The sequence below is a fragment of the Schistocerca gregaria genome, chromosome 6 (genome assembly GCF_023897955.1).
Source record: "Schistocerca gregaria isolate iqSchGreg1 chromosome 6, iqSchGreg1.2, whole genome shotgun sequence".
Taxonomy (NCBI): domain Eukaryota; kingdom Metazoa; phylum Arthropoda; class Insecta; order Orthoptera; family Acrididae; genus Schistocerca; species Schistocerca gregaria.
This window is the reverse complement of record NC_064925.1, coordinates 419660273-419682463: the sequence shown is the minus strand read 5'-3', so window position 1 is coordinate 419682463 and position 22191 is coordinate 419660273. Positions and strand designations below refer to the sequence as shown.

Genomic DNA, 22191 nt, shown 5'->3' with positions numbered 1-22191 from the left:
TAGACTGGAAAGGGAACGTGTTGTTCCAACAGGACAATGCACGTCCGCATGTATTCAGTGCCACCCAACGTGCTCTAGAAGATGTAAGTCAACTACCCTGGCCAGCAAGATCTCCGGATCTGTCCCCCATTGAGCATGTTTGGGACTGGATGAAGCGTCGCCTCACGCGGTCTGCACGTCCAGCACGAACGCTGGTCCAACTGAGGCGCTAGGTGGAAATGGCATGGCAAGCCGTTCCACGGGACTACATCCAGCATCTGTACGATCGTCTCCACGGGAGAATAGCAGCCTGCAATGCTGCGAAAGGTGGATATACACTGTACTAGTGCCGACATTGTGCATGCTCTGTTGCCTGTGTCTATGTGCCTGTGGTTCTGTCAGTGTGATCATGTGATCTATCTGACCCTAGGAATGTGTCAATAAAGTTTCCCCTTCCTGGGACAATGAATTCACGGTGTTCTTATTTCAATTTCCAGGAGTGTAGCTTTGCGTCACGCCACAGCTCGAGTACAGCTCAGGTAGCACGCAGCAGCAGTGATGGGCACGCGTCCATTGTCTGAGGGCAACTACCCTCTATCTATGCACTGGGCCATTCAGTGGGAAGGTCAATATGCAGCACAAAATCCATAAGATGGAGGAAGGGAAAGAAGACATCTTAATATTTACTGATTATAAACTCAAGACACTTTGGCACCAGATACGTTGCTGATAAACTGACAGAAAAAATTTCGAGAGTAATTAATGTAGCGTAATAACACTTCGGGCGTACATGTGTTTAGGTAACATATTTAAGTGCGTAACACTGCACGATCACAGGTTAATGTAAGTACGAGATAAGTCATTGCAAATCTGTACTACTTGCGCATCAGTAACAGGTATAACGATCAGCATGTTGAATGCAAGCAGTGCATAAATCATGTTGTGCATGTGCCGGGGCGTAGTCTGAGGAACTCAGTTCAATGCCTGTTGCACTTGGTTAGTTAATACAAGGACAGTTAATGCCGGCTGTGGATGAGACTGGAATTGTCGCCCGATGGTGTCCATGTGTGGTCAGTTGGTAATCGAGCAGACCAAGGCAACATGTGGACACTCTATAGAGCGCCAGCCAGATGCTGACACAAACGCCGTACACGTGAGGCAGCGTGAATGACGACCTGTTGTCCTGCTTAACCACCGGTTGTCGGCCCGACCAAAAGCGCTACGTCTCAGACCGACTTTGTTTCACATATGTTCCCTCAAACAGTATTAATTTCAGAACTATTATTGCGTGTTTCTGGAGTACAAGCGGAATTTTTGAGTCTACTAAATCATAAAGACACGCAAGAAGCCGAATGCGTACGCCAAACCCTCAACCCAAGCTCAGAAATACAAAAATTGAAAGACATTACGACCAAACAAATCGCACGTCCCAAAACGATAACGAACGCGCTAAACTTAAACTCTTTAAATAAAAAATCCTATAAACACAAGGCAGTGCACTAGATGAAAGAACATCAAATTTGTTCCAAAACACGTTAAAGAAATTGTCACCACCTCTAAGCAGTAACCAAGTTACACTCAAATCCCGGGTTTCTTAAACAAGAATTCTGATCACAGCCGGCCACTGTGGCCGAGCGATTCGAGGCGCTTCAGTCCGGAAACACGCTGCTGCTACGGTCGCAGGTTCGAATCCTGCCTCGTGCATGGATGTGTGTTACGTCCTTAGGTTTAAGTAGTTCAAAGTCTAGGGGACTGATGACCTCAGATGTTAAGTCCCATAGTGCGTAGAGCCATTTGAACGATTTTCTGATCACACTAACGTAAGATTACCTTACGAAAAGGCATAAAATGATAAACTAGGCTTACAATAATTACGCATCCTTGGTGGACCCAAAAATTCAAGATTCCACAGAAATATCTTGCGGAATGACCACACATTGGTGCATCGGTCTATTCAATGGTACACAGTGCTTTCTGAAACAGAAAAAAACTGAGATTAAGAAACAATATACAGTAAGCCCCAAGGTTTAAATGGTATACCAGAAAATTGACGCCATCAGACGCCAACACGAATAACTACAGTCGGAATGGCACAAAAAGTTTCGCTGCAAGATAAATTGTGCACAGTTTTGTGATTGAGAGTCAAACAGTAACCTGTCTTACTTTCATCACACTTGCAACACTGAGGTCAGGAAATGTGTATCCAATGAATGTAAATACCATGACGTCACCTTATCACGTCAGTTGAAGTCCGTGTCCAAGAGGTCACGAATCAAGCGCCTCAACAATGTACTATCTGCTAAGGCCTCCAAACTTCTTTGCTAAACTGTTCATCCCAAAACGCGCTCAATACAGCCGACGCCTACCCAAATGGACGTTTTCACCTCTCGTGTCTACCATCAACCAGTCTCTGTTAATGGCCATCGCTCCGTACGTTCGCTCGGCCTATCCTCTTTCGTGCGCTGTACCTCGCGATCGCATCACGAGCGCCGAAGGAGTACGATATCTGGAGGAGTATCGATAGGACGAAAGCCGTCAGGCCTCAAAGCCCACTGACAGTCCCTGCACTAAGAATCGATGCTTTACAAGTCTTCCTCCATTGTGCAAAAAATTTCTAGATAGACCCATACAGAAGTGTATCTCAATGGGCGTAGCTTTCGCTACCCAGCTCAGAAAAGACTGTCCTCAGCAACTGTAGTTGTACAAATCGTAATAATCAGCAGCCAGATGCAAAAAAGAAATTTAATTTCGTAACCGGTTCCAGGCACTTAGGGCCCTTCTTCAGAAGGTTATACCTCTCGCATTATTTGCGAGTGTCAAGAATAAGATGCATACAGCAAAATTGAGGCATCATGTGGTTCATTGTGACTGTACATGACCTATGCCTACCATTCTGAAGAAGGGTACTAAGTGCACGAAACCGGTTAAGAAACAGAATTTCATTTATGCAACTGTTGCACTTCATTCATAAGAGATATCAGAACGCACAGAGGAGCTGAAATTGGCCCAATCATTTCCTAGTGGTAAGGAACACGAGAATCAAGATGATTTGGAATCAACAACCAAAAGGAACACCAAAACCTAATTCAGACATCTAACGACTGAAGGAACTGTCTGTTAAAGAAACCTATGCGATTGAAATAAATAACCGATTTACAGCATTGCAAGAATACGAGGAGGGAAATAATGTCTATAAGGTTAGGAAATAATAAAGAGCGTTGCAAGAGATGAAGCAGAAAAAACATTGGGCATGAAAAAGAAAACGAAGAAACAGAAAAGGTTCAGAGAGCAGTGGAAAAGAAGAAAGAAGCCAGGATGCTGTGGCTGCATTATAAGAATAGTGAGGACAGGGGAGAGACCTTGAAGGCGGTTAGAAGAGAAACAGCAAAAGTACTAAGAACAGAGAAAAGGAAATATCTAATGGGAGTCCTAGAATCTGTAGAAGTGCAGGAATGGAAACTCAAAGAAGTTGTTTCAGTGTGCAAAGAAAAGTAAGAGATGTTATCGAAGTGAAAACCTATTCATAAACACAGCTGGAAGATATCCTAGGAAGATGGAGGGAGTATCTCTCGGAAATTTAAATTGCACTGATTTGCACATAACCTTCAATTACGTAATGTCTGAGAGTGACAGCATTAATAATGAAGAATGTAGAATCACAGAACAGAAAGTGCTACACACCATTCAAAAGCTGAAAAACAACAAGGCAGCAGGCGAGGACCAGATATCAGCAGAGATGTTAAAAGAGGGCGGAAGCAAGCTACACAAAGAAATTTATAAGCTTATCACAGTGATATGGAAAACTGAAACACTGCCTGAAGATTGGAAAAGTGCAATAAGTTGTCCCATGTACAAGAAAGGTAACAGAATGGAGTGTGGAAATTACAGAGGAATCAGATTTTCTGAAGATACAAAATCCTGTCAATGATCATTCTGGAAAAACTTAAACCTTAAGCAGAAAAAGTTATTCAAGTTTACCAGGCTGGATTTAGAACAAACCGCTCCAAAACTGGTAATTTGTTTACTGTACGGCAGATCTTTGTGAAAAACTGCAAATTCAACCAAAACATCCACTTTCTCTTCATTGACTTCCAGCAAGACTATGACAGCATCCACAGAAGCAGCCTCTACAACATATTAAGAGAATTTAGTATACCCAGTAAAATCATCAGGATGGATGGCTCCCAGGCATCAGTGAAGTTCAGAGGATCCATATCCCCCATCTGACCAATTAAAACTGGCTTACGACAAGGAGACGGTCTTTCATGCGTCCTCTCCAACCTTCCATTAGAAAAAAGTGGTTCGGGAGAGTAATTTACATCTATACAATGGTCATTTCGTGGACAACGAATCTAATGATATCCCTATTTGGTTAGAAAGTATGAAAATAACAGAGTAAACAAGAAATTACTAGTATGATTCTGTGAACTGAGGTTCGAATGAAGACTGTTGTATTCATTAATGTTTAGATCTAAAACACATTGCCTTCCAAGACCAAAGAAAATATTTACAGTAACAGCTTTCTTTTAGAAAGAAAAGTCTCTAAGTGTTTCAGTGAAGCGATGATGGGAGGAAACGCTTATAGATAAGCAGTGTGAAAAGCGGCTTTCGTTTCGTGAAATCTAACAATGAATTGCATAAATTAAAGAAAAATGTACACGAATACGAAATATGCGCCACAATGAAACTCGTAGAAGTGTAAAGGAAAAACAGTTCGAAAGATTTAGAATTGCTAGTGACAGTCAGTGCACCGTCACCCAGGATCTGCGAGACTAGCTGCTCTGAATTGCCGGTGAAATACACATTACTGATTTCCAGGTTTCTGAAACCTGTTTAAACAAATTTAGGATATCATACGGAAAAGGAGTTTACTGACCGGATATTTAATAGATTGTGAGACCCACTGTCAGCCAGAACGCGAATGCGTTGGTTGCACGACAGTGAGATAGTGTCCTGTAATCAAGCATTTGACCTTCACCTGAAGAAGTGAAGAGTACTGAATTGTGGGTTTCGATGAGAGGCCATTGCGTCCCTTATCTCATACTTCGGGGCATCATCTTTTGTTTTAGGTTTTGTTTGTTTCATAGCTATTGATTCTCCGAAAATACAAGTGTATTATCCCATTAGCGCCGCAATTCCATTTGTATCCTACAGGCGTAATATCTAATGGCTCACTCATTCTGTAGTTTCTCTTCTGGTACGTGAAGCCGCTGTATACTTGGACAAACTTTGGTTTTAAGGCGTGCGCGGCCGCTTTAACGCGTGGCTTGGCACCGCAGCCGCCGCCCCTGTAATTTCAAGCTAGGTGCCAACATCATCCTACCCCCTCCCCTCCGCCACTCCACCCCCTCCCACACCCCTCAACCCTTCCCGCCTCTGCACGCCCACCACAGGCTAGGCCTTGGCGCTTTTTGTTTTCCTTCATTTTCCCTCCGTGTTCTGTTTTTCCGCTCGCCTGTTCTGGAAGTGTCCTTTCATCTTAACGGCAGTGCGGGTTCCATTATGCGGAGCATTTACAGAGGAAAGACTTCCTCTCTTTGTTCGGGTAAACATTTCCATCATGCATTTCCTCTCCATCACCGTGTGTACCCATAAAGCAAAACGAAACACTGCTTCACTCAATGATAGAATGGACAGTACAGGGATCCTCCATCACTGCTGCTGACTCAGTGTTTCAAGCTAAATGTAGACAATTTACACTGTTTCTTCCTCATCCGATTTTCATTGTCTTCCATTATACATAATCATTATTTTGAGGAAAAATGTCATTAAAATACTTCAAAGTCAGAGTTGTGACAAAATCAAGCCACCTTTTTATTCGTTACAACTTATATACTGCAAACTGCAGGCACATCCGCAATTTGTTTTTAATAATGTAACAATGGCCATTTCTTTACACTTGGGTCTCTGATAATCATCCGAATTCATACGATACAAACAGCTGAAAGGCCCCTAAGAGTAGGGCCAGCCTCGTATTTCTTTGCGTACTTTGCCACCTATCCTTTGTATAGTGTGAGTGTTACGTTGTGTTGTAAGTGTGCTTGCTGAGTGATTCGTGCATGTCGAGTGTTAGTGTCATCTCTGTATTACTGAAAACAAAAAGAAGGGAAAGGGCGAAACCAGTACCCCCTCATATGTTACTCCTATAGAATAGTACCAAAAAGGCCTCCAAGCTTAGTGCACCCATATAATGGCTGATCACTGTCAACAGTGTCAATGTATTCACTCCAGCAGACACTGTGGACAAGATCAGAATTTAATCAGGGTAAATGGTGCCAAATTGGATGTTCAGAAACTGTATTCCACCGACAACCTCCCCTTTACGACAATACACTGGCGATGAATATTTTATATTTCTCAACATGTGATTCGAACTACACTCCTGGAAATGGAAAAAAGAACACATTGACACCGGTGTGTCAGACCCACCATACTTGCTCTGGGCACTGCGTGAGGGCTGTACAAGCAGTGATCACACGCACGGCACAGCGGACACACCAGGAACCGCGGTGTTGGCCGTCGAATGGCACTAGCTGCGCAGCATTTGTGCACCGGCGCCGTAAGTGTCCGCCAGTTTGCCGTGGCATACGGAGCTCCATCGCAGTCTTTAACACAGGTAGCATGCCGCGACAGCGTGGACGTGAACCGTATGTGCAGTTGACGGACTTTGAGCGAGGGCGTATAGTGGGCATGCGGGAGGCCGGGTGGACGTATCGCCGAATTGCTCAACACGTGGGGCGTGAGGTCTCCACAGTACATCGATGTTGTCGCCAGTGGTCGGCGGAAGGTGCACGTGCCCGTCGACCTGGGACCGGACCGCAGCGACGCACGGATGGACGCCAAGACCGTAGAATCCTTCGCAGTGCCGTAGGGGACCGCACCGCCACTTCCCAACAAATTAGGGACACTGTTGCTCCTGGGGTATCGGCGAGGACCATTCGCAACCGTCTCCATGAAGCTGGGCTACGGTGCCGCACACCGTTAGGCCGTCTTCCGCTCACGCCCCAACATCGTGCAGCCCGCCTCCAGTGGTGTCGCGACAGGTGTGAATGGAGGGACGAACGGATACGTGTCGTCTTCAGCGATGAGAGTCGCTTCTGCCTTGGTGCCAATGATGGTCGTATGCGTGTTTGGCGCCGTGCAGGTGAGCGCCACAATCAGGACTGCATACGACCGAGGCACACAGGGCCAACACCCGGCATAATGGTGTGGGGAGCGATCTCCTACACTGGCCGTACACCTCTGGTGATTGTCGAGGGGACACTGAATAGTGCACGGTACATCCAAACCGTCATCGAACCCATCGTTCTACCATTCCTAGACCGGCAAGGGAACTTGCTGTTCCAACAGGACAATGCACGTCCGCATGTATCCCGTGCCACCCAACGTGCTCTAGATGACGTACGTCAACTACCCTGGCCAGCAAGATCTCCGGATCTGTCCCCCATTGAGCATGTTTGGGACTGGATGAAGCGTCGTCTCCCGCGGTCTGCACGTCCAGCACGAACGCTGGTCCAGCTGAGGCGCCAGGTGGAAATGGCATGGCAAGCCGTTCCACAGGACTACATCCAGCATCTCTACGATCGTCTCCATGGGAGAATAGCAGCGTGCATTGCTGCGAAAGGTGGATATACACTGTACTAGTGCCGTTATTGTGCATGGTCTGTTGCCTGTGTCTATGTGCCTGTGGTTCTGTCAGTGTGATCATGTAATATATCTGACCCCAGGAATGTGTCAATAAAGTTTCCCCTTCCTGGGACAATGAATTTACGGTGTTCTTATTTCAATTTCCAGGAGTGTAGTATCTCTGATTCAAGTGCCAACACTCAGCTCTGCGGCAAGGACTACAGCTATCGATGAGTGTCACTTGCACAGCCATGACATTGAACTGTGACATATTGATGGGAATTAGTCGTACTTAATAATGAAAAAGGGACGTACCATAGAGCCTGCGATGCTTTGTAAAGTGTCTTTAAAATAAATAAACTAAAATTTCTAAGTACTAAGTTGTAAGAAACGAAAAAAAGCAACACTTTGATTAAGCCCAGAACAATGTGCAATGCTGATTACCACTCTGTCATCCTCTACCGAATGACGGAATGTCGATGAGACACGAAGGACTATTGGATGAAGACCTTGGTCTCATAGCCATTCTTAGCTTCCAGACCTAGTAGCCGCTACCACCCCACCCCCCCCTTCCATTCAATTAGTTCCTTAACGAACCGCACAAATGTCAAAGGAACAGTACTTTACTGTACTGGGAACTGAACCCAGGTCGGGACATGACGACCAGACATAGAGACTGGTCAAGTATGGAGGAAAACTAAAAATTAAATTTTTAATTTAAGAATTAAAAAAGATTTGACCAATGAAGTCAAATTACAAGAGCAACATGCGTCAGAACTGACTGGAAAAAGCTAATACAATAGAGCAGTAAAGGATAAATTCAAAAACACCTCAGTAGGTGGAGGAAATAATACACTATACAACTCTTGGTTAGGAAGCCCTCGGAAATTGGACTCTGTCACTCGCAATGCCTCTCTTGTAACATTTGGCAGAGGAGGTTGTTGAGCATCCTTGGTACCCTCTCACATATGACCAGATAGACTTACGCTGCACCACGGATGGTTCATGCTGGAGATCCCCATTGTGTTCCATGTACAATGCTTGCTGTAGCTGGAGTCACGCAATAGGCAGCGTGTAACACCGGTGGCTCATGCTACAGCTCCCTCGGGCAGCCTGTACCACTGCTGGCTCACATTTGAATCTCCCTTTATGTGACGTGTACCGCAAGTAGCTCATGCTGGATTCTTTTACATGGTGGCATGTAACACCGGTGGCTCACACTGGGGTCTCCCACCATGCAGAGCGTACTACTGGTGGCTCACAGAGGATTTTCCTACTACCGGTGGCTCACACTTGAATATTCCAATACACGGTGAAAAAACTTACTATTAAAGTTTTCCACTTAGTTGAAAACGGAAATAATATAAATTTAACGTACACTAATTGAAAAAAAGTGGGAGATATTATAGTTCATTACAGTGTTACAACTAAAGATAATGTTACAAACATAACTAGCGAAAATTCGCATGGAAACATAATAATTCAGTATTATAAACTAAACTTTATGTACTCTATGAAACTTTTGAAAGCTTTTCAGAAACAGTGCTGACTGTCCCTCATAACGATTGCAATAATTCGCTACCACCTTACCTTTCCACATGGCATAGTCTTTATTGTTTCTTCATATAACTATACTAGACATGGCCTACACCTCAACAAGAAGGGGAAGGTTAAACTGGCTGGGCTGATAGCAGGAAATTTAAAGGGGGCAGGAACTACATCTCATGGTGGTAACTTTTTTAGTGTAAGATTAGTGTCCAGTGGGAAACTCACCCAGGCAAGTACTAAAGATGTTAAAAAAGTTCAAGATACTCACAAAAGTAAAATGAAAAATTTTAGAATATTTCATCAAAATATTGGGGGATTGAAGAATAAAATTGATGAACTTCTGCTTTGTTTAGAAGATATAGAAACTGAGAATGTAATAGATGTACTATGCCTGTCTGAGCATCACATTGTCACTGATATGCAAAAGGTTAGCATCAATGGGTACAAATTAGCTGCACATGTAAGTACAGATAATATGATGAGAGGAGGAGATGCCATATATGTCAAAAGCTTCCACAGCGCAAAACATTTAGAAACTAAAAATTTTTGTGTAGAGCAACATATGGAAGCATGTGCCACTGAACTAAAACTAAATGATGGCACTTTCATAATTGTAACAGTGTATAGGTCCCCCTCAGGGAATTTCCAGCTATTTCTAGAAAACTTGGATGCTTTGTTGTGCTACCTGTCAGACAGGGGGAAGCAAATTATCATTTGTGGGGATTTCAATGTTGATTCTCTGAGAGAGTGTAATAGGAAGAATGACCTTGTAGTATTACTCAGTTCTTTCAATTGGAGCTTTGTCATTGATTTTTCTACTCGGATAACAAAGAACAGTAGGACATTGATAGATAACTTTTTTATAGACCAAGATAAGTTTAAGGACATAAATGCTTATCCTGTTGAGAATGGTCTTTCAGATCATGGTGCATAGCTAGTTACAGTACATGACATAGCTCCATGCAGTATATCAAATCAGAATTTCAAAGCAGTGCGTTCAATTAACAATATAAATACTGCAAACTTTAGGGAAAACCTAAAGGAGCTAGACTGGGGTGAAGTGTATATGGAACCCGATGCAAACTTGAAATATAACTTATTTCACGATACATTTTTAAGGGCATTTGAAAATTGTTTTCTCAAGAAAATAGTGAAACATAATTCCAAGAAAACATATAAAAAACCTTGGCTAACTAAAGGAATAAGAATATCTTGCAACCCTAAAAGAGAACTGTATCTAACAGCAAGAGGGAGTACTGACCCCGAAATTGTTCAATATTATAAACACTATTGTGCAGTACTAAGAAAAGTTATTAAAAAGTCCAGAAGCTTGTGTATCATGTCTGAGATCAGTAACTCTGATAATAAAATTAAAGCAATTTGGAATATTATTGAAAGGTAAACAGGGCAACCAAGAGCACAGGAAGAGTTTAGTGCCATAAAACTGAATGACAAGTGTACTAACAAACAATCTGAAATTGGAAATATTTTCAATAATCATTTTTTAAATGTTGTGGAGAAAATAGGATCTAGATCTTCACTATAAGAGGCAAGGCTTCTAATGGAAGAAGGCCATACCTGTGCAGTTTGAAACAACTGTATTTCCACGAACCTCTCCCTCTGAAATCAGTAAAATAATAAACTCACTGAAAAGTAAAAGCTCTTACTGAATTGATGGCATTTCCAGCAAGATACTTAAAGCTTGTTCCACACAGATAATTAGGATTCTCAGCCACGAATGTGATAGCTCTTTGGAGCAGGGTGTATTCCCCGATAGACTGAAATATGCCATTGTAAAACCATTGCATAAAAAGGGGGATATGTCGGATGTCAACAACTAAAGCCCAGTCTCTCTTCTGACAGCTCTATCAAACATTTTTGAGAAAGTAATGTATTCCAGACTAGCCTCCCATATTTGTAAAAATAAAGTACTAACAAAATGTCAGTTTGGCTTTCAGAGAGGCTTTTCAACAGAAAATGCTATATACGCTTTCACTGATCAAATATTAAATGCTCTGAATAACCAGACATCACCCATTGGTATTTCTTGTGATCTCTCAAAGGCCTTTGACTGTGTAAATCATGGAATTCTTTTAGATAAGCTAAATCATTGTGGTTTGAGGGGGGCAGTGCACAAATGGTTTAATTCATACTTAACTGTAAGAATGCAGAAAGTTGAAATAAGTGGTTCATGTAATGTTAATACAACAGCTGATTCCTCAGATTGGGGGGGGGGGGGGGGGGCTATCAAGTACGGAGTCCCACAGGGTTCGGTCTTAGGTCCTTTACTGTTCTTGATATACATTAATGACTTACCATTCCATATTGATGAAGATGCAAAGTTAGTTCTTTTTGCTGATGATACAAGTATAGTAATAATATCAAAAATCCAATAACTAAGTGATGTAATTGTAAATGATGTTTTTCACAAAATTATTAAGTGGTTTTCAGCAAACGGACTCTCTTTAAATTTTGATAAAACACAGTATATACAGTTCCGTACAGTAAATGGCACAACTCCAGTAATAAATATAGACTTTGAACAGAAGTCTGTAGCTCAGGTAGAACTTTCAAAATTTTTAGGTGTGTCCATTGATGAGAGGTTAAACTGGAAGCAACACATTGATGGTCTGCTGAAATGTCTGAGTTTGGCTACGTATGGTATTAGGGTTATTCCAAATTTTGGTGATAAGAATCTCAGTAAATTAGCTTACTGGGCCTACTTTCAGTCACTTCATTTTTTCATATGGTATCATATTATGGGGTAATTCATCGTTGAGTAGGAAAGCATTCATTGCTCAAAAACGTGTAATCAGAATAATTGCTGGAGTCCACCCACGGTCATCCTGCAGACATCTATTTAAGGATCTAGGGATCCTCACAGTAACCTCACAGTATATATATTCACTTATGAAATTTGTTGTTAATAATCCAGCCCAGTTCAAGAGTAATAGCAGTGTGCATAGCTATAACACCAGGAGAAAGGATGATCTTCACTATGCAGGGTTAAATCTGACTTTGGCACAGAAGGGGGTTAATTTTTCTGCCACAAAAGTCTTTGGTCACCTACCAAACATCTTCAAAAGCCTGACAGATAGTCAACCAACATTTAAAAATAAATTGAAAGAATTTCTAGATGACAACTCCTTCTACTCATTGGCTGAATTTTTAGATATAAATTAAGGGAGGGAAAAAAACTAACTTGAGCGTTAGTGTCATGCAATATTTTGTGTAATGTGATGTCTTGTACAGACATCTTTCTTTAACCTGACACGTTCCACATCATTACGAAGTGTCGTATTCATTATCTATGGAACAAGTATTAATCTAATCTAATCTAATCTAATCTAATCTAGTACAGTCCTTCATCTTTCTTCTGACTCCCTTACCTGCTCTTTGTACGATTCAAGAAAATGTGAGAGACTTTTCTCAGGTATTTGCCTTTCTACATGCATTTTTTCAAAGTGACGAACAATGATCAAAGTAAGATGTCAGTTGAAACGATAAATCAACAATCCTTTTGTGTAGTTATTATAGAAAAAAATAGCACCAGACTTCAGTTACATTTTTTTTCTGTTGAGCAATTGTACACATGTGATTCTCATGCGTACTTGGGATACAAACTAGTCTTTTATCAGTCCATCTCAAAAATTTAACGATTTCGAAAAGGCATATCATCTGTCTTTTGTTTTTGTATTGCTTGTGACGGTAGTAGTTTGTTTGATTATTTTGACATAACCCAAAATAACTTATTTTTTCTATGTTTCTTCGGTCAAAGGGACATTAATGTAATAATTCTCTACAAATAATTTACAGCCCTCAAATAATAATCCATTTACTAATTCCATTATGACATCATGTAAATGTGTTTTTTCATTTGTCGTATTTTTCTAGCGTAAATGTCAATATTATAAGTATAACCTTCAGAAAAAACACAGTTTATTTACTTTTATACAATATACATGGCGCGTGTCTATAGTATATTGGAGAATACTGGGACGTTCAATTCTTTTAACTATACTTTCGTCGACAGCAGTACTTTTGCCAAGTTTCACAGTATTTTAGAAAGAGTCAATAACTGTTATTACAGTATGTAGACTACTGTTGAGTCGATCTGAAGTTTTTGTTGTGGTGTTGTGTAAAAACTAAAAACGGCAATATGGATGAAAACAATCCCATTTCTTGGCAGTTTTGTGCGTTTGTTTGTATACAAATTTGTTAATGAATGTTGTTACATTCCGTATAGATGACTCAGCATTGCTAGCTAATGACATTCAATAAGTCAGAAATCAAATAACAAACCTACAAAATATAGCACAAAACAGAACTCCTGATATCATTCTAAAAGATTGAAATAATGGCAGCCGATCCACTAGTAATCAACCACATAACAGTAAGTAACAATAAATAAAAAACAGTGGAACAATTGAAATTCATAGGTGAAATTTTTACATACAAATTGGATGAGAAACTTCCATTACAAGTAAAAAGTAACAAAATGATAAAAGCTCGAAAATTAACTTGTGCTGCTTGTACAAAAATGTCTCAATGAAATTGAAACTAAAATTTTACGAGACGGTGCATCAACAAGAGGTGATTTACGAAAGCGAAACTCTGTTCAAAGTCACCCAGAAAACAGAATCGACTAAATCCTGAAAGTAGAATCGATGGAATCTAAGAGAAAGGAAAAGCTAGAAAATATGTAAATAGAAAAATATCAAGAAGACGGAAAATGGCTGACAGATCCAGATGAAGTGGTGTATAGCGAACTGGAGTCCTTTATAGGTACTAAACGCCAAAAGTACCTCTATTGTGGCCACGTTATGAGGACACCAGAAAACAGAGAAACTGTGGAACATGAAACACTAAGGGAAGTATGGATGAAGAAACCAGGGAGGGTATGAAAGAGCTATATTTAATCCTGGGCGATTTACAAAACAAGGTAGAACCTGCAAAACATAAAAAATAAATCTTAAACCAAATACAAACAAACGACAAACGATGAAAAGTGTTTTTACAGATGAGAAACGAAATAAAGATCAGTCAGAATGAAAAGATATTGGGCGAAGGAAACCTATTGAAAAAGATGACCAGGAAATGACTGACTGAAGTGATGCAGTGAGCCCGTAAAAGTACAAGAAGTAGAAGAAGAAGAAGATGCGAAACAGAGGGTATAAAGTCATGCATTTCTTGAAGTCTTTATATGCTGTTGTCTTTTGCCGAAGCAAAGTATTTAATTTCCGATATTTGCCCTACACCAATGGCGAAAACTACGCCAATAAAAGCTCACCTCCCGCAAGAGGCTACTAGACCAGTAGCGCCTATTGCTAGAAGGATAGACTTTACACATTACACACAGTTTTTATTTATATTATATAATATATAATCAATGAAGAAAAATTTGTATTATGAAACAGGGTCACTGCAATCAATATTGGCAGTTAAAAATTTCTCTTCTTCTAAAAATTCATTTATTACTGGAATTCTTTTTCTTATTTTATGTCATCCTATATCAACCTTTTCTACTGACAATGAATCAGACTCTGAATCTTCTTCCTGTGTGTTAGATTCGTTCCTTTAATTAATTAATGATTAAGTTTAATTGTGTTCGTTAACAAAATTCTCCTTTGAAGAGATTGAGAGTATTCATGGCCTTTTATGTCTTTTCTTATTCTATTTACAGATGCATCACACGGATAACTTACTTCTACATCCATGTTATCTGTTATTTATATGGACAAAAACTAGAAAAAAGGAAATATGTCACCTTTTTAGTTCATCTTACTGTAAAAGTTCAGGTCCCTTAATGCCTTTTCTACTTCTATTTACAGATTCATCGCACGGATAACGTACTTACATATCCATGTTATCTGTTAGTTATATGGGAAAAAGCTAGGAAAAACGAAATCTGTCAATCACCTTTCTAGTTCCTCTTCCTGTAAAAGTGCATGGTCAGGGTACACAAACGCCTCGAGTTTTGTATAACTTCCAACACGAAATTGTAACAGGAAACACATCATTGGAGAGGGGCAGGGTGGAGGGGGAAGATGTTCCTTGATGGTTGAGTATGAACTGGTAGGTATGTAATTCAACAAGTAACTGCAAACACAAGAAAACACTTGGTCTGATGTTCCGTCAAAACGTCCGTACACTGACAATATCTCTGGCAGCACTTCACATTGATGCTTTTGTACAGCAATTCACTCACGCACTCAAGAAATGATCTTACATGGGTTCGTTTATTTTGAAAGTGCTGTAAGTGTTGAGTGTTTATGGAAAAAGTTCAAGGCAATCGTAAAATGCGTTTTAGACAGGTACGTGCCGAGTAAAACTGTGAGGGACGGGAAAAACCCACCGTGGTTCAACAACAAAGTTAGGAAACTACTGCGAAAGCAAAGAGAGGTTCACTGCAAGTTTAAACGCAGCAAAAACCTCTCAACGTCTCAGACAAACAGAAGCTAAACGATGTCAAAGGAGGGCTATGCGTGAAGCGTTCAGTGAATTCGAAAGTAAAATTCTATGTACCGACTTAACAGAAAATCCTAGGAAGTTCTGGTCTTACGTTAAATCATTAAGTGGCTCGAAACAGCATATCCAGACGCTCCGGGATGATGATGGCATTGAAACAGAGGATGACACACGTAAAGCTGAAATACTAAACACCTTTTTCCAAAGCTGTTTCACAGAGGAAGACCGCACTGCATTTCCTTCTCTAAATTCTCGCACAAACAAAAAAATTGGCTGACATCGAAATAAGTGTATTAGGAATAGAAAAGCAACTGAAATAACTCAACAGAGAAAAAGTCCACTGGACCTGACCAGTTCGATTCTACACAGAGGACGCGAAAGAAATTGCCCCCCCCCCCCCCTCCCACCTTCTAACAGCCGTGTACCGCAAGTCTCTAGAGGAACGGAAGCTTCCCAATGATTGGAAAAGAGCACAGGTAGTCCCAGTCATCAACAACGGTCGTCGAGCAGACGCGCAAAACTGTAAACCTATGTCTCTGACGTCGATCTGTTGTAGAATTTTAGAACATGTTTTTGCTCGCGTATCATGTCGTTTCTGGGAACCCAGAATCTACTCTGTAGGAATCAACGTGGATTCCGGAAACAGCGATCGTGTGACAACCAACTCACGTTATTTGTTCATGAGAACCAGAAAATATTACAGGCTCCCAGGTAGATGCCATTTTCTTTGACTTCCGGAAGGCGTTCGATACAGTTCCGCACTGTCGCCTGATAAACAAAGTAAGAGCCTAAGGAAGATCGGACCAGCTGTGTGGCTGGATTGAAGAGTTTTTAGCAAACAGAACAAAGCATCTTGTTCTCAATGGAGAGACGTCTACAGACGCTAAAGTAACCTCTGGCGTGCCACAGGGGAGTGTTATGGAACCATTGCTTTTCACAATATACATAAATGACCTGGTGGTTGTGTTGGAAGTTCAATGCTGCTTTTCGCGGATGATGCTGTAGTATACAGAGAAGTTGCATCATTAGAAAATTGCAGCGAAATGCAGGAAGATCTGCAGCGGATAGGCTCTTGGTGCAGGGAGTGGCAACTGACCCTTAACACAGACAAATGTAATCTATTGCGAATATATAGAAAGAAGGATCCTTTATTGTATGATTGTATGATAGCGAAACAAACACTGGTAGCAGTTACTCCTGTAAAATATCTGGGAGTGTGCGTCCGGAAGGATTTGAAGTGGAATGATCATATAAAATTAATTGTTGGTAAGGCGGGTACCACGTTGAGATTCACTGGGAGAGTCCTTAGAAAATGTAGTACATCCACAAAGGAGGTGGCTTACAAAACATTCGTTCGACCTATATTTGAGTATTGCTCATCAGTGTGGGATCCGTAACAGGTCGGGTTGACGGAGGAGGTAGAGAAGATCCAAATAAGAGCGGCGCGTTTCGTCACAGTGTTATTTGGTAAGAGTGAGAGCGTTACGGAAATGTTTACCAAACTCAAGTGGCAGACATTGCAAAAGAGGCGCTCTGCATCGCGGTGTAGCTTGCTCGCCAGGTTTCGAGAGGGTGCGTTTCTGGATGAGGTATCGAATATATTGCTTCCCCCTACTTATACCTCCCTTGGAGATCACGAATGTAAAATTAGAGAGATTCGAGCACGCAACGAGGGTTTCCGGCATTCGTTCTTCCCGTGAACCATACACGAATGCAACAGGAAAGGGAGGTAATGACAGTGGCACGTAAAGCGGCCTCCACCACACACCGTTTGGCGGCTTGCGGAGTATAAATTGTAGATGTAGAATATTTTAAAGAGACATCTTTATGTAAGACAAGTAGACTTACATTACATTCAAAATAAAGGCCAAATATATTAAAAAATCAGTCTAGGCAGTTTGCATACGGCCGCCGCCCCACGGCTGTGAATAGGAAAATCTGCGACAGGAGATGAAGGAGAGCACGAATATTCTCGCTGCCACCAAAGTGAGAAACAGAGTCAGCATCGGGGTGAGCACGCCAACGCCATGACGAAACGCGACTATCTTCCCTCTACCTCTGCGGAATTTATATCTCTCTCTACAAATGTATAGTCATTTACATCAACAGCTATACTACGCAAGTGAAGATGTGTGATGGCAGTATTATTTCTCCAGAATTGTTCCATTAGCGAACGGTGGGTAGAAAAACCTACTGTCGGTAAAATACAACATGATTTTAATTTCACTAATTTTCTCTTGCTGTTCATATCACGAGATGCAAATCAGAGGAAGTAATATGCTGGCCAGCTCTTGCGCACGCTCTCGCAATTGAAACAGTAATATTCTGCATGATACATAACTTCTCTCTTGTATCATTTGCAAGTGGAGTTTATTCAGCGTGTTCGTAACGGTACTGCTCTTACAGAATGAGATTTCCACTCTGCAGCAGAGTGTGCGCTGTTGTGAAACTTCCTGGCAGATTAAAACTGTGTGCCGAACCGAGACTCGAACTCGGGACCTTTGCCTTTCGCGGTTAAGTGCTCTACCAACTGAGCTACCCAAGTACGACTCAAGCTCCGTCCTCACAGCTTTACTTCTGCCAGTACCTCGTCTCCTACCTTCCAAACTTAACAGTCGTGCTAGGGTAGCTCAGTTGGTAGAGCACTTGCCCGCGAAAGGCATAGGTCCCGAGTTCGAGTCTCGGTCCGGCACACAGTTTTAATTGGTTTTGCACTTACTAAACATACGCGGAACGAAATGTGCCGTTATTTGTAGGTCTTTTCCATTTCCTCTATTGGTAGCTATTCTTTCGCCGTCTTCCAAAATTTTATTCATTTCGCAGCAATTTGTCGAGTCTTGTGTGTTGCCTGCGCGAGGTGTGGGCAGCCACCCACATTTAAGCTTTTGCTCTTTTGTGATGTCTGCAGGAGCCGGCGTGTCGGCGTGGGGCCGACCCGGCTGGTTGCTGCTGCTGGCCACGGGAACGCTTCTGGCGCTGCTGTCGCTGACGAGATAGCAGACCGCGGTCTCCCACTGCAGCCGCTGCTGCTGCTGCTGCTGCTGCGGCTGCTACTGAAGCGGCTAGCAGCTGACGTCGCCACCACGGCCACCAGAGCTAAGAGATCAGCACCAACGACGCTCACAAGGCACGCAGCCAGACGTTTAAAACCCACCAGGATTTAAGTGAGAAGGAAGCTATGGAGCAGTTGTCTATTGCCTGTCCGTTTGGGTCGGTTGGACACCTCGAAACCGACCAGAGGCAACTCGACAAGATTCGCAGCTCTTTCCAGCCTCTACCCGTATCAGCAGATTGAATCCAGACACAAGTCGAAAGCGAAGGTAGACTTCCACTTGACTAAATCTTCCCTGAAGGCACCACAGAGTGCGAAAAAGTCTGTATGTACATTCTCCGTTCCCAGCGCAATCTGATAATTCAGAAAGTATTTTTCGCATCACAAACAGTCTTCCTACTAGATATGACGATGAAAACCTGCAAAGGAAAAAAAAATAAAAATAATTGTCCCATTAGTTTGAGTGACACGTCTCATTGCCCACTTACAGAAGGCCTCTTTACGTATTCTTTGATTTAGTTTTCCCTGCATTGTTTCGATATTGACTTCATACTTTTCTAAATTTACCTATCCTCCTTTTTACGGCTTCTTCATTAGCTTCACACCACATTTCAAATCTGAAACATTCTTTGCAGTATTCTGATCTCCGGAAATTATGTCAGGCTCGTAGAGGACGTTTCCATTTCCGAAATCAAACAGTTGACGAGATGCTCGTGTGAATTCGGCGATCGGACTGAACCGTGTTTTGTTGTACCCACTGCAGCGCACAAGACGTCTTTCTGATGTTTCCTTCGGAACACATTACGTAGCCGTTCTCAAGGAGCAAAGTGAGAAAATGACCTGCAAAGAACGGATAGTGGTCACTGTTCCTACTGGAGCTGCCTCGCAGCTCCCCCCAGTGCGCCAGCAAACGGCGACATTCGTAACGAATGAGCCGCCTCAATCGTGACAAGTGTTAGCAGTTAGCGAGTTGATGAGCTCGTGTGTCAGTGCCAAATGACAATGATTGAGCCCTTGTAGGTACTGGTGTACAGAAAACTGCGGTGACATCGAACTTTCATATTACGTTAAAGTTAAGTAGTGGGAACAGGCACAGTATGTGAACATTTCGGAGAAGTATCTTGGTGGTCAAGTTCAAACGCACTTCAAGTTTGCCATCAACGCAAAATTCTGAATTACCTTCCTGGATGCTCTGAAAAAAAAACAAGATTCAGTCGAGTTCCTCAAACATTTCAAATTGTGACACGACGAAATACTGTCCAAAACAGGTATCCAGGCATTTCTTAAGCCGATCCAATTCGATATGCATGAAACACAAAACCTATGCTGTAGGAGACACGTTTAGAACTACTCACGTGCGCTCCACAATACAACTTTCGACGTCCTTCATTTTTTTAAAAATTCGACGGACCACCATGATGCTGAACTCTCTTGCTGTGTCTTCCTCAGGAGTAACTAATAAAGCTGATAGACTGTGTTCTTTGTACTAAATACGAACATATAACAAACTATATGAAGCTGCCGTTTTGAAAAGTTGGTATTTAGTTGTTCTAAGTGACATCATATAGAAAGAAAATTTGTGGACGTACCCTGTATATCGTAGAACAAATCAAATAACAAGATGTCCTGTTGATACTTGCCCACGTGTTTTAGTGTCTATATTGTTTATATCGATAATCAGTGTTTGTGTACATATTTATGTATATTCGACATATGCTTCAGATCAGATGATGTACCCATACAGAATTGTATTTACGTTGTCTGTGAGACTCCGCATGTTTGTTTCTGGAAATTTTGTGCTCACTACTTATACCCAGGTCTGTAAAAGGAATGGTCCAGAATAAACAGATTTTGTCAAATAAAAGCTGTCAAAAGGCAGGCTACGTCATCATGAAAGTGTGAAATAAATAATTCCCAGATATCAAGATAAAAGATTCCAAGCCCTGTTTGAACGGAAAATATTCATGATCTGTCTTTCTGATCATGGGAAGTAGTACACATCTGGTAGTAACCATCTAGTTGTTACTTTGGTCTTCAATTTACGGTACATTTATTGTAAGTAGAATTCAGCACTAACAAAAGCAAATGGATACTATTAGACTGCAGCTGTCCCAACAAGAGGTAAGTCATGTATTTATAGAGGAAACTTAAATATTTTTATTCTGCAGCCTTACTTTTCTTGCAACAATAATATTTATTTCTGGATACAAAATTTACATGCTATCTTTTCCTCACTCAAATAGCTTCACTTTCAAGAGGCCATGAAGGCTGCAGGGATCAAACTAACTCCATGAGTTGTGCCATCTCCTGAAATCATGACTAAACAGATTTTCATGTGTCAACAGAAAACCGAAGATGCCTCAGCGACGATAAATTTAGTCAGGTTATTGTAACTGGCAGTCGTCTGTATTGGCCATGTGTTCATAGGTCGTCTCGTATCTCTGCTGGTTACCGTGTTTTAGACCACACTCAGATCAACAAATGCAACACCACTGACGAAATTTTTCTGTACGCTGTCCTTTATATCTGCATGAGATTCAAATTCTGTCCTGTGCAAAGACCATCCAGATCAGAAGCTGATCTGTCCTCTAATGAGACTATCTCTCACGAGTGGGATGTGCTGGATTGAAAGAAACCGTTCATCTATCTAGGGATAGTTTCTGTGGCTGCTAATCAAAACGTAGTGAGTTCCGCCTTCGAACCTACTCTCTGCTTACAGTCTGACTAAAATTCATCAACCGTGGTGGCCGAAGACTTCCGGCAGAAGAATTCACTTTCGTTCTGATAACGGCCTTGTCTAAGAAAACGGAGGAATGGATAGAGGTTCACAGCACTCTGTTGCCCCTGGATATGGAAAATTTCCCCAAAAGACATGAGGCAGCTGAAGTCAATACGACCCACTGCATTAAAGAAACTACTGTACATGTGGGCTGAAACTGAAAAAGTGTCTTGATGATCTCTCCATTGGCAAAATAGTCGGCGTTAGTCTCCCATTCGGATCTACAGGAGTGGACTGCCATGGAGGAGATGACTTTCATAAAAACATTGGATAACCCACGATGCGATAGCATTCCTCGAGTCGGGGCATGTAATATCAGAAGTTTCAACGTGCAAGGGAAACTAGGAAATCTGAAATGCAAAGTCACACTCTAGATATAGTGTGGGTGAGTGAAGTGAAATGGAAAGATAAAGATTTCTAATCAGATGAATACAGGGTAATATCATCAGCAGCAGAATATGATATAACGCTGGTAGGATTCCACATAAATAGTGAGGTAGGGCAGATATTGAGGTAATGTGAAAGTTGAGTATTGGTTTGTTCTCATCAGATTCTACAGTACCACATTTAAAAATATTTTACCTATTTGTTGCACCAACTGAACGTCCACGTTTCACTTTCATACAACACTATACCTCGGACCATTACCTCCAGAAGAGAGTGTCAGCAAATCAAACTCATCCATGAATCCCTCTTGTATCATCTACATACTATGTATTATGCATCTTACTATAGCTTA

General features: G+C 41.6%; 1 protein-coding gene across 1 annotated transcript in view; it reads left to right on the top strand.

Moving 5' to 3' along the window:
• LOC126278899 (uncharacterized) overlaps positions 1-20605 on the top strand; it is a 707333-nt gene extending 686728 nt beyond the window's left edge. Inside the window, exon 6 of the mRNA XM_049979174.1 lies at positions 18530-20605. Within this exon, the coding sequence (XP_049835131.1) occupies positions 18530-18618 (89 nt within the window). The 3' untranslated portion in view covers positions 18619-20605. The remainder of the gene's footprint in view (positions 1-18529) is intronic.
• Positions 20606-22191: the final 1586 nt, after the last annotated feature.